Source organism: Papilio machaon, chromosome 7 (assembly GCF_912999745.1).
Source record: "Papilio machaon chromosome 7, ilPapMach1.1, whole genome shotgun sequence".
Taxonomy (NCBI): Eukaryota; Metazoa; Arthropoda; class Insecta; order Lepidoptera; family Papilionidae; genus Papilio; species Papilio machaon.
The window spans coordinates 4,640,668-4,656,160 of record NC_059992.1 but is presented as its reverse complement, the minus strand read 5'-3'; the positions used below and the strand labels follow the sequence as shown (position 1 = coordinate 4,656,160).

The 15,493-nt window shown below is 37.3% G+C and overlaps 1 protein-coding gene across 1 annotated transcript; it reads right to left on the bottom strand.

The window, feature by feature from the left end:
* Positions 1–258: 258 nt before the first annotated feature.
* LOC106715051 (protein decapentaplegic) lies at positions 259–4,584 on the bottom strand. The gene is made up of 2 exons (XM_014508246.2): positions 4,338–4,584; positions 259–2,245 (listed from the first exon to the last, which is right to left on the bottom strand). The coding sequence occupies exon 2, from the start codon at positions 2,226–2,228 to the stop codon at positions 1,125–1,127; it is 1,104 nt and encodes a 367-aa protein (XP_014363732.2). The 5' UTR covers positions 2,229–2,245; positions 4,338–4,584; the 3' UTR covers positions 259–1,124.
* Positions 4,585–15,493: the final 10,909 nt, after the last annotated feature.

The window sequence follows — 15,493 nt, the reverse complement described above, 5'->3', positions numbered from 1 at the left end:
TAAAATGAAATAATACATTAGGTAAATTAAAAAAATGTAGTGATATGTGTATAGTAGTATGTTGTATAATTTTGCAGGTATTTATTAGATTGGTACCATTAAATAACGCAAGGTTTTTTTTTGATAATTAAATAAAACTGTGGTTCCAATTTAACTTTTCGTATATTATTATACTCCGTTTTACAGGTTGCGGACGGTTATGAAAAAACATACAAAATGCATAAATAAAAACTTCCTTTACTCTTTCAAGAGATATACAAGTATGATCAGTTCTAAATGACATGAAATTACAAAGTATAAAGTTATAATGGAGCTAATTTGAATAGCTCCGAGCTCAAAGTACGAATTACAAAAGTCAAAACAATGAATTATAGAGCATTGTATCGATTCAATAGAATCGTTTAGCCGCGACCTCAGCACATGAGAAACTGTAGACGGCCGTGGACAGGTATTTAGTCTAAAATCTTGACCTTTAAAACCTGAGTAGGAGACTGCGTGCCCGCCGGTCTACGCGATCCAAACCACTATTGTTGTGACTTGTGATTAGACATTGTTTTTCACTGTTTCGATATGATGGAATCGATACAATATTTATAGAAACTTTACAGATTTGTATTTTACACAATATTTTCATCGAGTATAAATAAATTTTGATAAGCAGTAAATGTAAAATTAATAATTTATACTGTTAAAGTGAATTATGCGTGGAAGCCATTACAGGCTTTTTACGTACGGTGTCGCCGTCTTTAGGCTACAAATTATCGTTTTTATGTATTACTCGAGTAGCTAACTCGTTTCAATATAAGTTTATCATTTATAATACTTTACGACTAGTACAAATATAAGAATCGCTTCCGTAAACACTCAATAGAAATATGGCAGAATATTCACTGTACCAAGGGACGATTTTTTCACTAGAAAATCAATGGAATTTATAGTTGAAAATTATATCTTTTATTATATCAACATCATCTCATCAATAAAATAATTACTACACGAATATATACACAGGTTAATCTACGAGTATGTACAGATTTCGAGGCCGCAACTATATTTACACTGGGTCCACGAGATATCACTATAAGAGTGCCGGCCGTCGGGCGGCGGAGGGCGGCAGCCCTTCGTCATCGGCACCCGCAGCCCACTACCATCATGTCTTGATAGTTTTTAAGCACCACATTGTTCACTTCGTCCATATACAACATAGATATTGGCGACAGCTGCGTGGGCACACAACACGCTTTGGGCACAGCCGCCGGGTTCACTGAGTTCACTAGAGTCTGCACTATCGCGTGATTGGTGCCATTGAGGTGGTCTGCCAGAGGGAACGGGCAGTCGCCCTGGCAGTAGTACGCGTCGTAGCCATGCGGGGCCACGATCCAGTCGCTCCAGCCCACGTCGGCGAAGTCCACAAACAGCGGTCGCCTCTGGCAGATCTCGCGGGCCTCCTTGCGCCTGTGGTGCGCGCGGTGCCCTCTCCTCGCGGCCGCTCGCTTGTTCCGCGTGAGGCGCGACTCGCCGTTCTCTCGGGCGGCGCGCGCTCGCGCGTCCTCCGTGTATAACAGCAGCAGCGGCTGCAGCGCGCGCCATTGCTCCTCCTCCTCTTCCGCTCGTCTTCGCACTCTCACGTGTGGGCTCTGTGCGGCTACTCCCTTTGCCTCCTCGTCTAAGACTTTTACTAGCAAGCCATGATTGTGCTGCGGCTCCGAGAGCCAGCGGCGTGCCGCGCTCAGCGCGTCGGCCTTCACCACGCCGTCGCCGGCCCTCAGCGGCACGGAGTCGAGCAATCGTAGGATGGGATCAGAGTGACCGCGTCGCCCCGGCCGCACGATGTCGTACAGAAGGAGACGCTGGGCACCTGTCACATTGTGCGCCCGTTGCAGGGTGAGCTCGGCGCCGCGTGCGACCTCGTCCGACGGCACAGCGCTCACGTTGAAGTAGAGTCGAAAGCGATGGTCGGCGGGGAAGCGTCGGTCGAGCTCGGTGGGCGTGTGGTGGAAGGAACGGGCCGTGTTGGCGGCGGCCGCGGGCAGCGCGCCCTGCGCCTCATACAGCAGACGCATAGCGCGCGGCACGGGTGGCGGCGCAGTACGGACGCGCGCTGGTCGACGCGGCAGGCCGAGCAGGGTGAGCAGCTGGCGCTCGGCGGCAGCGCGCGCCTCGGGCTCCAGCGCGGCGCACAGCGCCACCAGTGCGCACACCACCGCGCACGCGCACGCCCCACGCATAATTCTCCTCGACCCACCTGCAAATAAAATAAATACGTAAAATATAATTCGTCACGATAGGAAAATCTCCTCTATTTAGTTATTAAGGGATGGCTACTACGATAATGGCTAATTATTTTTCATAGAATAGAGAAATAAATTGTCGCGAAGGAAAGAGAAATTTAACTAGAGATAATGTGTTTGCTTTCCAAAACACTATATAGTTATATATTAAAACTATTAAAGAAAAGAAAAAAAAAATAACGTACAGGAAAAAAGCTAGACTAAAAACATAAAAGTGCGGTTATTGTTTTTAAATTCCTGGACGTAACATTTCTAAATAGCGACACGAGTTTAACAAAGGTCGACATTGTCGGAGCCGGCAGTCAATTTATCTCGCCACTTCTGATGAAGTCACTTGTCCACATTGTAACGTGCCCGCTGCCGGCTGCTCGTGGCTTACGTTAATGACTATTATGCGGACTCAGTGACTGACGCCCTAATAATTGCCATATGTAGATCTAAAAACTACTTGAAACAATATCTAAATGAGCAAATAAAGTAAAACATTGCCATTAAATAAGTGATATAATTAAGTTAAAAGTAATAAATGTTTTGCTTTAAGAATTAAAATAAATAAAACGTGTAAACTCTACAATTATGATAATGTAAAAAAAATTAAACTCCATCATTTAAAACTGACTCAAGATGAAACATTTAGTAACAACAGTAAATACTGTAAATAGCTATTGCAATATTTTGAAATAAACTTGATTTATTTTAACGCAGTATATATAAACGACAAAATATTTTATTATAAAAACTAACAAATTTAAATTCTTGAAAAATCTCAAAAAGAAATAATGAAAAATCTAAATTAAAATAACATATAGTATGTTATCTATAAAGCGTTAAGATAATTAAATTAAATTTAAGATTTAATTATTAAAAATTAAATGCTTATTCCGAATTACCTTGAAGATCGTAATGTATTAAATGTGAGCCGCTCTAATTATGTCGAGGGAGAATAAGCTTCGTATTGTTTTTAATTGTTGGCTCCTCACTCTTCGACAATCGGAATACATCTGAACAAATTTCGCAAGTTTGTCCACTTATAAACGAAATACTACCGAGTCCGAATTTCGCACATAGACAGATTTCCCTGTCGGTCAATGGGTTACATCACGGAGTATCGCAAAAATTTCACAAAGCCAAGGTACGGCCTTAATTTACGCGCGTATTGTTATCACGTGCTTATAACGATAACACTAACAAGATTTTAACAGAATATCAAGTGTAAAAATATTTTTTCGATAGATGAGTATCAATTTCAACATTTAAATTTTTTATCTTACGCATAATGAGATAAACGCATAGGTTAACGTCATGTGTAAATCAAATGTAATGTATTCGTTCATTCGTAGATTTATGTTTAAAATATTGTTTTTAGAATTTTGTTCTAACCAATTATTTGTATAGTAAAGAGAAACAATATGCTAACAAAATTTAAATACAACGGAAAGTGAACTTACGTAGAAAGTTAGATTCGACCGATAATAAGTTAACACTTTTGCTCAATTAATTTAGCACTTGTAACTTTTACTGCTGATAGTCCGCCGCTGCCCTTATCACTCACACAAATAAACAAACAACTAACTGGCCGCGTGTGAAACAAACATAACACAGCACAGAGCCGCTATTAACATTCAGATTGAGAATTATATAAACATCGAACACCGCACTTATCTCTAAGCACTTTCCAAAGTACCTAAGCGTTAAGTAAAAGACATCAACGAGATGCATTGACGATTGACGACTCGCCCCGGAGAGCACTAGAGGCAGACAGGTGATGGATTGCCCGTCGTAGTCCATGAGCACTCCTCGCACCAGCGCCCTCACCCGGGATGCACTTCATGAAACTTTAATCCGTGCACATGACACAAACCTGTCGAGATTATTTTATCACAAGAAACTCTAAGTGGAACCGAATACAGGTTCGGCGTTGACGAATGCGTATTTTCGTTATAATGTTTTGATCGCTCTAGCGCGGTCGACCGGATCATGGCGTACGTATTTCGAAAATAATGCGGTCAAACCAGCCGCGGGCGAGCGCTCGCCTCTCTCACTCACCCGAAATTTTAACGCATCCAACGACGGCACAGAGAATCCGCGACGTCCGCGCGGGTCACACTCAGCGTTTGGGGAAGAAATGGGAGAGCACAGGTTCAGGAGCGCGGGGTCGGTGCATGGCACGAGCGCCTCGTGGAGTGTGCGGGAGCATCGCCGGCGGGGAAGGCGCATGCGTGCGGCAGCGCGGCGTAGACGCGCATCGCGTGCGTGTTGCTTCGTGTCAGTGCGCGCGCGTGCGTGCGTCGCCGATCTCGCGGGCGGAGTGACGCTCCAGACGCGGCGGCGTCGCCGCGGGCGTGCCAGCGCCCCGCCCCGCACCCGCCCCGCCGAGTGCTCCGCGCCCCGCGCACACCACCCCAACGACCCCGCGCGCCGCGCCCATACACCCGCGCCCAACCATCGCGCCCTACACGACACCCCCCCAAATTGATCATCTGACACCCAATTTTGTGACATCACATGAAAAACACTTTGTTACCGAAAAACTTGCATAGTCAAGGCTTGTAACTTTATACAAGTCTAAAAAATGTAACTATGTACTTTAATCTTGTGTTATCTTGTAAGGTCATGCAAGACACAGTTCTCGATGAATCGTAAAGTTTGCCTTGGTTAGTTGTTTTAATCAAGTGACTTAATCCACCTATTTTTTTATATGATAAGGTAGCAAACGAGCAAGTGGCCAACTGAATTTGTCGAAATAGCAAAGCAACCGCTGCCCAAAGACATCCGCAATTACAGATGATATGCCTACCTTAATCAACAGAGGAGAAGACGCACAGAAAAATAATTTTTTCGCTTCCTATATGGGATTTGACGGAGGAGGGGACACCTCCACACCCACCTTCTGTGTGGTCGTGGTATTGCACCGGTCGGGCACATTTGTGTAAGAGATATTGTTCTTGCTGGAGGCTACCACTGTTAAACATGTCAGTTGTTACAATATAAATCAGTAACCTATTTTTTGCGATTTCATTCGTAATCCCTAATCCGTCGGTTAAATGAAAACCAATTAGTGTTTTCTAAGAACAAAAAAGTGTTAAGCGCCGCTGTCCGTTTGTTCCGTGACTCATGACAGCTTATTGTCTGTAAAATTCCCACACACACACAATAAAACCGATAACTCTATTTACTGGAACTTTATCATGTATTCAGTTATCAGGGGATACAACTGTTCGCAAATTGCAAACTTCAACAGGCTAAAAATAACTCAATAAATTTACTTTATTCCCGTACATACCTACAGCTAATGGGCTTATACCTAATTAGAACATGTATAAACAGTGGTTGGCCAATTGACCTTTAATCTGCCTATCAGGGATTCGAATATCAAAAGTTGGCGTTTTCAGAAATTTTAGATTTTTTGTTTCATTTCAAACATGTTTTACTATTAACAAATTGAAGGTCTCAGCTCCAATTTTGTCAATCAGGAACACGTGTAATCCTTGATCTTTAACCTCTTGGTTTTGAGGTCCTTTTGTAACATCAAAATCTAAATACCTATTTCATGTTCATAAAATCGCAGACAATTGCGTATACAGTATACGCAGTGTACCAACACAACGGCCTTGAAAACATTACGCCAATAAAAATTCCTTCTGGCATCCAATTTGAGGTACACAGAACATTTTTATGTCATCTGAGGTGTGAGAAAACTTGAATTATTTAAAAAATATCAAATCTGTAACTGGCACATTATAAAAATTGTGGACATAAAACTGCATTTATACCCATACAATATTTGACGCTATGATTCTTGCACTTGTTTGACCTAGAGGCAAAAGTTATTGTAGTGTCGATAAATAGTAGGTCCTATTTTTTTATGATACATAATTTAAATTTATTAATTTATTTGGTATGTTTTAAATTATGATAAAACATGCTTTCAATAGATGTAATATATTTACGGTTGATAATAGACAGGACAGGGTATCTACATCGGGCATTTCTGTGTAATGTTTAAAAGTTATTTATTAAATAGTGCTAATTATAATGTACGATAATTTATCGTTACGACACATAACTGACGTTATCGTTATTTATTGCGACGTTGTTATTGTTACGGACTCACATGACACATTTAAAATTAGGCTCATAGCATAGCCAATTACTGTACTGAATTATAATTGTAACCATCAATTAGCCTTTGTAAAGACGACTACTGAACTTGGGACCTTTTCAAGTCAAAGTTTAGCTGACAGCTTTAAGTGACAGTACGTCTTTACATGTAGTGGGCCTAGCACGAATATTTGTGACAATCGCCATCGTATCGTCATCGACAACGTTTGTGTTAAAATTTGTGCAACGTCCTTCTCGGGCGTGAAGTACACCAAAAATCTCACACTAATTTTGACATAATGATAACGATACGAAGGCGATTATCACAACTATTCATTCTAGGTTACAGTAAGTAACTACTTCTGTTTCCCAGAAGTAAATCAGTATTACGTCACAGGACATTCATTAAAGTTGAATACGTAATTTAAACATATTGTAAGATTATTGAGGTGGTGAAATTTTATGCAAGTAATTTTGTGTTCAGTAACATCATTATGTAAAGATAATACCGGCTTTAAAACAAGTTAATTGCATTTGAGCCACGGTTTTTTTTAATAATTAGTATACAAAAGATCGCAAGCGAAAAAAGGATTTACGAATTCCCTATTTACAAATTAGTATCCGAGTAATTAAACACACAAAATAAACCAACAATAACCGACAGAACCGTACACGATAACGAAACAAAAGCTTTAATCGATTTGCTAGGAATTTTCCATTTAAAATGAATACTGTCAGCTTTCTCACGTTTCTTAGATAATAAACTTCCTATATTGTACGCAGGTGATACAATCGCGAAGCAATCGATAAGCTTATAAGATAAATATTGCGAAGAAAAATGATCGTTGAATGCGTACCCGATGCGTGTTTGAGCGATGAGTGTACCAGCTAACAATGATTGAAAGTTTGCTTCAGGTGGCGAGAGATTTTTATTTTGATAACGCGCCGCACGTGGCCCCAGCAGATGGCGGTTGTAAACTGTGTCATTTTTTATTCGATACCAAAGCCTAACTCAGCCGTGGCTGTGGCATACCGCATTAATTATGTTCGAAGGTGAATACGACGTGTGCTCGAGGCGCAACATTTATTTTTGAAGCTTGCAATTGGTAGAAATGTAGGGACCGATAGAATATTCGAGGCGACCAAGAAAGTAAATTAAACTTTTGGTTCTTTTATACGCTCTGAGTTGTTTTTATATTATATAAAAAATAAGTGAACATAGTAATTCATATTAAAGTAGACAGCACAGTACATATAAAAGATCTCCTTCGTGACGTTGTTTGATATTTGTAACGATTGCTTAGTAGACTCACAGGACCAGTATTGGAAAAAGCTCATAAAAGTTGACAGCAAAGATGTAATTTAACAGTGTTATATTTTATCTACTTCAGAATACCGTTACTAATGGTTTTTGACCAGTTGCTTCGGCTGTGGAAATCAAAGTTTACAATATAGACCACAACACCTACGACTACCAACCACCGCATAGCGAGATTAGCTTAAAGTAATAAAAATATGATAGTGATAGAAAGAACATGACTCTACTAATTGAATTGTAGAGAAACACATCTCATACATATTACATTTAAATAAATTAAAACATAAGAAATTATATTCTTCTAAATAAAAAAATGATAACTGTATTTGTATTATACGACAGTGGAAATTTGCAATGTGACTGGCAGTCAACAACCCAACGTCGATCTAAAGCGCTTTAAAAAAAATTATATCAAACTTGTAATTGGTATGAGAACCCGGATGTAATCAAAGTGTGCTAAAGTTGTTTATAAGTTACACGGCTACTGTTTGAAGACTTGAAATCAATTTGAAATATGGTGTTATTTTCTCTCATAACATTTAATTGATTATGGACTTGATTCATGTTTTTTTTTAAACTTTACTTCAATTAATACAATTAAAATTGTACTCTTAAAAAGGAGAGTATTTTGACAAATGTAAGATGTAAAATAATAGTACAACGTAATACAAAATATCCAGTACTAGTCGAATTAAGTAGGCTAACATTCTGAATAATAAATAATACAAAATGTCATAAATAAAGTTAAAAGTTTTATTAAACCTGATAAACTTTTTTATTTTACATATTCTAAAGCACAAACCTTCTGTGGATTTATAACAATACACTACCAAATTTTTATCAAAGCTCACGAGTGGATTAGAAATGCAACGCACCACAATATTTTTATTTATGTAGATATGAAACTATAACAAACCTCCAAGTATACACAGACAAACATAACTTGTATACAGGCAGACGCACACATATACAATATTTCCACAACTCGTTTTAAGAGTGCATGCATTAAATTGAAATTGCTGCGATGTGTTATCATACCAGCAGCGGCTACCGAAGCCGTTACGCGCAAATAACGAACTGTTGTTCTTGTTTTTTTTTTCTCACTCATTTTTTTGGCGCGTGTCTCTCGCGAGCCGTTATACGTGAGCTGCTGCCAGCGAAAGTTACAACTCGCTCGGAATTCTTATACCAGTTTTTCATCGAGATTTAGAATTCTTTTCGGCCAATATACACTTTTGCCATAGATATTTTTTTTATAATCTGTGCATCAACTTTTAAATTCGACAAAATTGTGTATTTAGCTTATAGTGTACTCGCTTTTTAATATTTTTATTCAAGAAAATAGGTAAAAACTTTAAGGGTATTGGGACATCAGTTCTCGATGTTACGGTCCTTTAAATAAAGTTTCGTTTCTATAACTTTGTAAATTCTAGGGTAGTTGTTTCAAATTAGAAAGACGGATATCATCTTAGGAATTTAAGAGTAAGTGTCGAAAACTAAGAAATACACTTTATTACAACGAAATTTATAAAACAAACGAGCACTGACATATTTCAACGTATACTGCAACCAGATGCATAGGTAAAACAATACCTTTCAATTTCATTGTAACTATAAGTAACATATATTAACAACTTGACCCATGATTTGTAGTTGTCCATAACGATGAAGAGAAGCGATTCAGCATCTGTGCTGATAAGAACCCTTTTAATTGATTTCACGAAACGAATACTATAAAGTATAGTAAAAGAATTAAATTCACTTCCCACCTAAGATCGAATATCATACAGCAAACTTCTATCATATGAGCTAAATTTTTAGAATGTTTGTATGTTTCCATGACAAGTTTTCGACCTTGTAAGCGGCAAATGATATTTCACCAAATTGGATAGGAAATAAACGTCCTCGACTATACACACATACATAGATGTAAGGTCCTTCATATTCATACACAAGGCAACGTAAAGCGTCGAATCTATTTTTTTTTTATAAAGGAATGAATATGAATATCGCGAGAATCGCGTTGCGCGCGCTCCGTACACTCAACGTTGAATCGTCGTTGTGAGTCGTCTATTCGGTGAGTACAGGCATAGCGGCTACGTGTGAACTATAAAGATTTGCTCCGTCATCTTGAAAATCGTAGCGATCTTTCTCACAACGATCTTGATGAAGAGGTTACGGGCAACTGTTGATGGTAACAAAAGAATGAAATGACGCTGCGACGCTGTCCATGACATTGCATTGCGTTGAATTAATCTTGCCTTCTTCAATGTTATGTTCAAATACTTAGAATATGGAGACAAAACTAAATCTTAGCGAGCAACTTATAAAATTTGCTAGATAACAAATATAAATAAATATCACGCCTTAGCTACGAAGAAAATAAGCTGCTACGAAAATAACAAGGTCGTAGCATTCTTTCCCTAGGATTTTTTTTTTCAATAGATGATTTTTCTTGGTATCAAGATAGAGTGAAAACTCGAGTAGTGTGAAGTTTTAAATTTGATGCTTTGAAAACCCACCTTCAGCATAAAAGTAAAGTTTCGTAGGGGATCTTCGTAGCACTTCTTGGTTAATTCTTACACTTATATACTTTCACACGTATTTTGGTTTATCATGGCAATAAAACATAACGAATCGAATTATATAATATATAAAATTTTTACGTATGTTACCATATAGCTTTTCTTTTATTATATTTCATTAGATTTTCGTTATCCGTTGGAAGAAACTGTACACCGTTCATTTTCTTAGACTTTTTGTTCTGTTTATCAATGACCATTTCCATTAATAACGTGACTTAACTGTTTACTGGAATACTCGGTGTATAGTGTCATCTGCAATTTTCCTAACGATTTCCCGGCACAGGAAAACTCAAAGGCACCGCCGGTAGTAATTATACACAATCACGTGCCACGCTTACAAATAGTTTAATGAATTTAAATAAGATCGGAATCAATTGATTCGGAATTACTAGGCCCATTATTATTCTACGGCGCGCTGTTGTTATGTAATGTGGAATATTTATTCCTACATTTGTCCAGGTGGTCACATTGTTTTTACAGGACGTAATGTAATCGAACAATAAATTTAAATATGTAAAAAGTTAAAAAATAAATGTATTACTAATACATAATATTACTTATGAAGCACACTTTAAACGGTAAAAAGATATTTCGGAATGTTTAGAATGTCTTGTCACTAATCCCAAACCATATAAAATTAAAGGTGATTTCAAATCTACTGCAATTATTCTAAGCATATGAAAGAGATTGTAACCATAAGAGAATTATGTACCACGATACTACCTGGAAATACGAGAAAAGAGGCGTTTGTAATCCGAAAGTTTTAATTTCAAATCAAAATTAAACGTCAAAGAAAACTTCTAAAATATTATTGTGGGAACATCATTGCTTTCAATAAAATGTAGAATATGTAATATGAAAACATTACAAATAAAGCATAAGGTAATGTGGTGAGCGGTGGCCGGAGCCATGCCGTCTGCCACCCACGGCCCGCGTCCTGCCTTGACTCACCAATTCACGTCTCATGCACGTAATTAGCCCATTAGCACGCACGCACCGCTCAAATGTTTCAATTAGATCAACGACCGCCGGGAACGCTTGGCCATATTACCCTTCCCCCGTGTCCCCTCCCCTTCCGTCATTGCTCCCCGTTTCAATGAAAACCACAATAACTCGCTCCTCAGTAATTGACTTGGATTGTCTAGTTTTGTAAGACGACATTTTTTGCACGAGTAGGTAATCGTTGGTTTCTGAGACCAAAATCCTTGTATAAAACATATTGTATATGCGACTATAAAAGAAGAAAAAGGGATTCGTTGGTTTAAATTGGATGATAAACGTAAAATGAAATAAAATTCTCTGTAAAGTCTTTCTATCAAATTACAGTTGTTGCCAACCATTTTCTTTCAGCACTATATTTCGTACACTAATGGCCAGTTATGTAAACTGTAATGTGTGATAACAATTTTCATATTCGTAAATAGAGTTCTCACTAAGTACATTTTTACGTAATCGACTTTTTGAAAGTTATATTTCCATTATCACTATGATGGAAAGGGACATAACAATACGAGACATAAGAAGAAAACCAATACCGTGCCGTTGTATCGACGCAGTATTATACCAGCTCGAAAATCGAAACATTTCCCTTAGATAGACTGTCTGTCAGTCTTTGCACGGCTGCACTTGAGACTACAGCATCCGCGTCTGCCCAATTTTCTTTGGTCGACGCTTAGCCGCCGAAAGAGCATGGACCTACGGCCCTCGTGCTCCGCATGCCCTGCCGCTCCGAGGTCCACCGCCGCTCATCCGCCGCCTACCGACTCCTATAGTCATCGGCCATTGCAGGGGCGAAATAAACCCCGCGTAAGCAAAAACCGACAGCGCGTTACCCCACAACACAACAGAGACAAATTTATGTCTCTACCGCAGAGCTAATAAACATCGTTTTCCTACCACCTGAGTTTTCTTTTACTCCTTCTTAGAGTGTGAAAGCCCTGCGTGACTGTACAACTTGAGCATTTTACTATACTGAAGCACGTCATTGTCCAAATAATCTATTATTGTCCAAAAGTACACATGTGATTATTTACATACCTAAACTTTCCAACGTATTGTTTTAAGAGTATAATTAATTTTAATGTGTAAAGTGCATAACAATGGTTCCGTTTCAATTTTCTACTGATTAATATTAAATTTCGCTTCCTTGTAACGAAATGTAACACGAGTGTAGCCCTTACTTATTTAGTAATAAGGATTATTTCGATAGGACAAGTGGAGTTTGATTGGTGCAGGTTCCAATTGCATCGGTCAAAGCTTACAAATGCATCATTTACTAGTGCGCGATATCAGCGTGTCAAATTAAAGGTCACAATTGCATTCCGGAAGATGGAACTCACGCGACCTGTTTGTTTATCTTGGCATCTTTACATTTGTCTCTTCCTTGTTATGTAAAACATACAACTCTGAATAATTCGTTACGCGCTAAAAACTGTTTTAAATAACAGTTAAATGAGTTTTAAATAAGTTAAGTAATAAGTTAATTAACTATGAGTTTCAAAACCGATCGTCCCTCCATTATCTTTAAAAAATATGTTTGAGTTTGAGATAATATGTTTATATAGATGTTTCGGCAGAGATCAAAATAAATCTTAAAAGAAGACAAGGTAATGGAAACCAATCATCAGTATAAGTCATTGTCATTTGGTAACGAAATTTTATGCACGAACATCGATACGTAGAAAGACAAAAGGAAAATTTTCTCGTGTCTCAATTTAATAAGTGATTGTACCGTGTTAAACGAATTTAACCACATCGATGGGTTTAAAACACATTGCATACGTAATATGTCCATAAATAAACATTGAATGATGCAATTTATAAACAATTGCATCAAGCCATAAATGGAAAATAATAATCACCCTTTGAGTATATTACAACAATATCAGATTCGGAGATAAATTGTAATTTTTTACATATTTTTTTTTTTAATTTTTAACGTATTACAGTTATGTATACAATATACGTATGATTCTCGAATAAACCGCATATTGTATTAAATATTAACAAGAATAATTGTTTGTTAGCGTATGTGTCGCGCACATGCAGTCATATTACTTAATTAACCTACAACCACATATACTCGCCTCAAGCTTCACTCCCAATATGGCACGCAAAAGACGTCCATAATGTTCATACATACATGCGCTTGTATTCTGTATAACGTCATTTGTTTTATTTTGCCGCCATATACGTAGATATATTAATTACTAATGATCGACCGCGACTTCGTCAGCGCAGAATAAAAAAAAGTAAGCAGCATATAATATACCCGCGTTTATCAGCTAACTTCCCTTCAAAATTGGTCCATCTGTTACGGAGATTATCCGGAACAAACGCGGTCTTGATGACAGACAGACAGAAATAAATTAAAAGAATGGTTTTTCGTTATCATCAATGCAAATACATCACGTGCACAATTATTTTTATCTCGATATCATACAGACAATCCAATTTTTTTAATATTTATAGATGTATAGATATACAATCAGATTCAATGTAGGAAGAATACAAAAACGGCTTCTAGGCTTAGACTTATAGGTTCAACATCGCATTTCCTTAAGTGCGTCGTAATATATAATTATAAAAAATAAGCTTACAGAAACTCACGATGTGACAAGTATTATAATTTTATTTTTATCCTTATTCAATCAATCAATCAATTTGTCTAATTTTAATTAGAGGAAAATGAAGTTCAAAATATTCCATCCTCCATAAATAAGAATAATGTTATAAGCGTAAATGTATATTTTTAAGAGAACCGGTTCATAATAAAAATAAATAGTATTATTTTTTAAAAATCACTTTTTCTAACCCTAATGATTTTTTATATAATTTGAGTTCTATGAACATATATATTGTACGGGTTTATGCAAATTCTTATTTGAATCATATAGTACCTATATATACCTCAACATGAAATAATATAGAAAAAGTTTAAAAATATTCTTTTACACAACAAACATTCTAATATTAAAACATCGACCGATAGGAAAACTTAATCAAGTTTTAACAGTCAAAAACCAATTTACGAACACAATACAACAGGGAGGGGCACCATATCGCACGATTAACCTTAAGAACTAGTTATGCTAAATTTGTAGACAACTAAAAATTAAAAAAAAAACCTATGCGATTATCTATTATTTGTCTAGGCTTGTCTGTCGTATTGAAAATCTGATCGCTACGTTAAGATTTTATTACTAGTTATTTAGTCATAAACTTAATTTCTTGTTAGTTGCATATTATTGTAATAATATTGTAAATTCTAGTATAGTGTTTATCAATTTAATTATTACATTTTTAATACTATTGTAAAATGACATACTTTCGAGCGAGCATTTCCTTTAAATCGGTTTTATTTTCGTGTATTTACAGAAAATAAAACTGAATATTATACTTGAATAGTATGGGGCATTCAAAACTAATATTTAATTTGACTATTGAAAATTCGAATTCGAAGTGCTGTAATTTAAACTTGCAAAATTGTTAACTTGTTAAACTTGGTTTTATATTCTTCGGGCACCAAACGTACTTCCTGTCTAAATTACAAATTGAGGAGATGTACGATAGACAGAAAAGACCATGTTAGAGTATACACCTTACGGAAGTTTAACACAAGAGAAAGTGTAGATTCCTAAATATAACTACTCCTGTATCATATTTGCTTGGAATGATTCTAAGTCGCATGTGTTCGTAAATACCGTTGGCCAGAGATGGTTTTTTTCCATAAAATGGTTGTGTGAGGAAACCGAATGAAAATTGTCTTATGGTGTTACGTCTGATCCATCTCAATGGAATACATGTTTTTGATTTGTATCTAGTATTAACTTTTACTTTGTTATTATAGGGTAGTTATTTTTCTATGTCGATACTTATTAGTATTGTCACCTGTCAAATGGTCGCTTTCTATTTATGCAACGGGTAAACGAAATCGTACTGTTCCACCGGCCTTCACAGTTTTAATTGTGCAACGCTCAAGACTTTATCATTTATTTAAATTATGTGGTTGTATCGAACGGTGGCTAGCGTCTATAGGACCGGTTCACACACACAGCTACGCCTCTGTTGCTACTTGCTACACACGACGCGCCGCCAGGGCTCACTCGCTAACTCGCGGACGCCGCGCCATCGTCCCCACTCAAAAGGGCTTCTAGCTTGTCTGTTTGACGTCAGAGCACTGGCAGCCTTATAGGCTA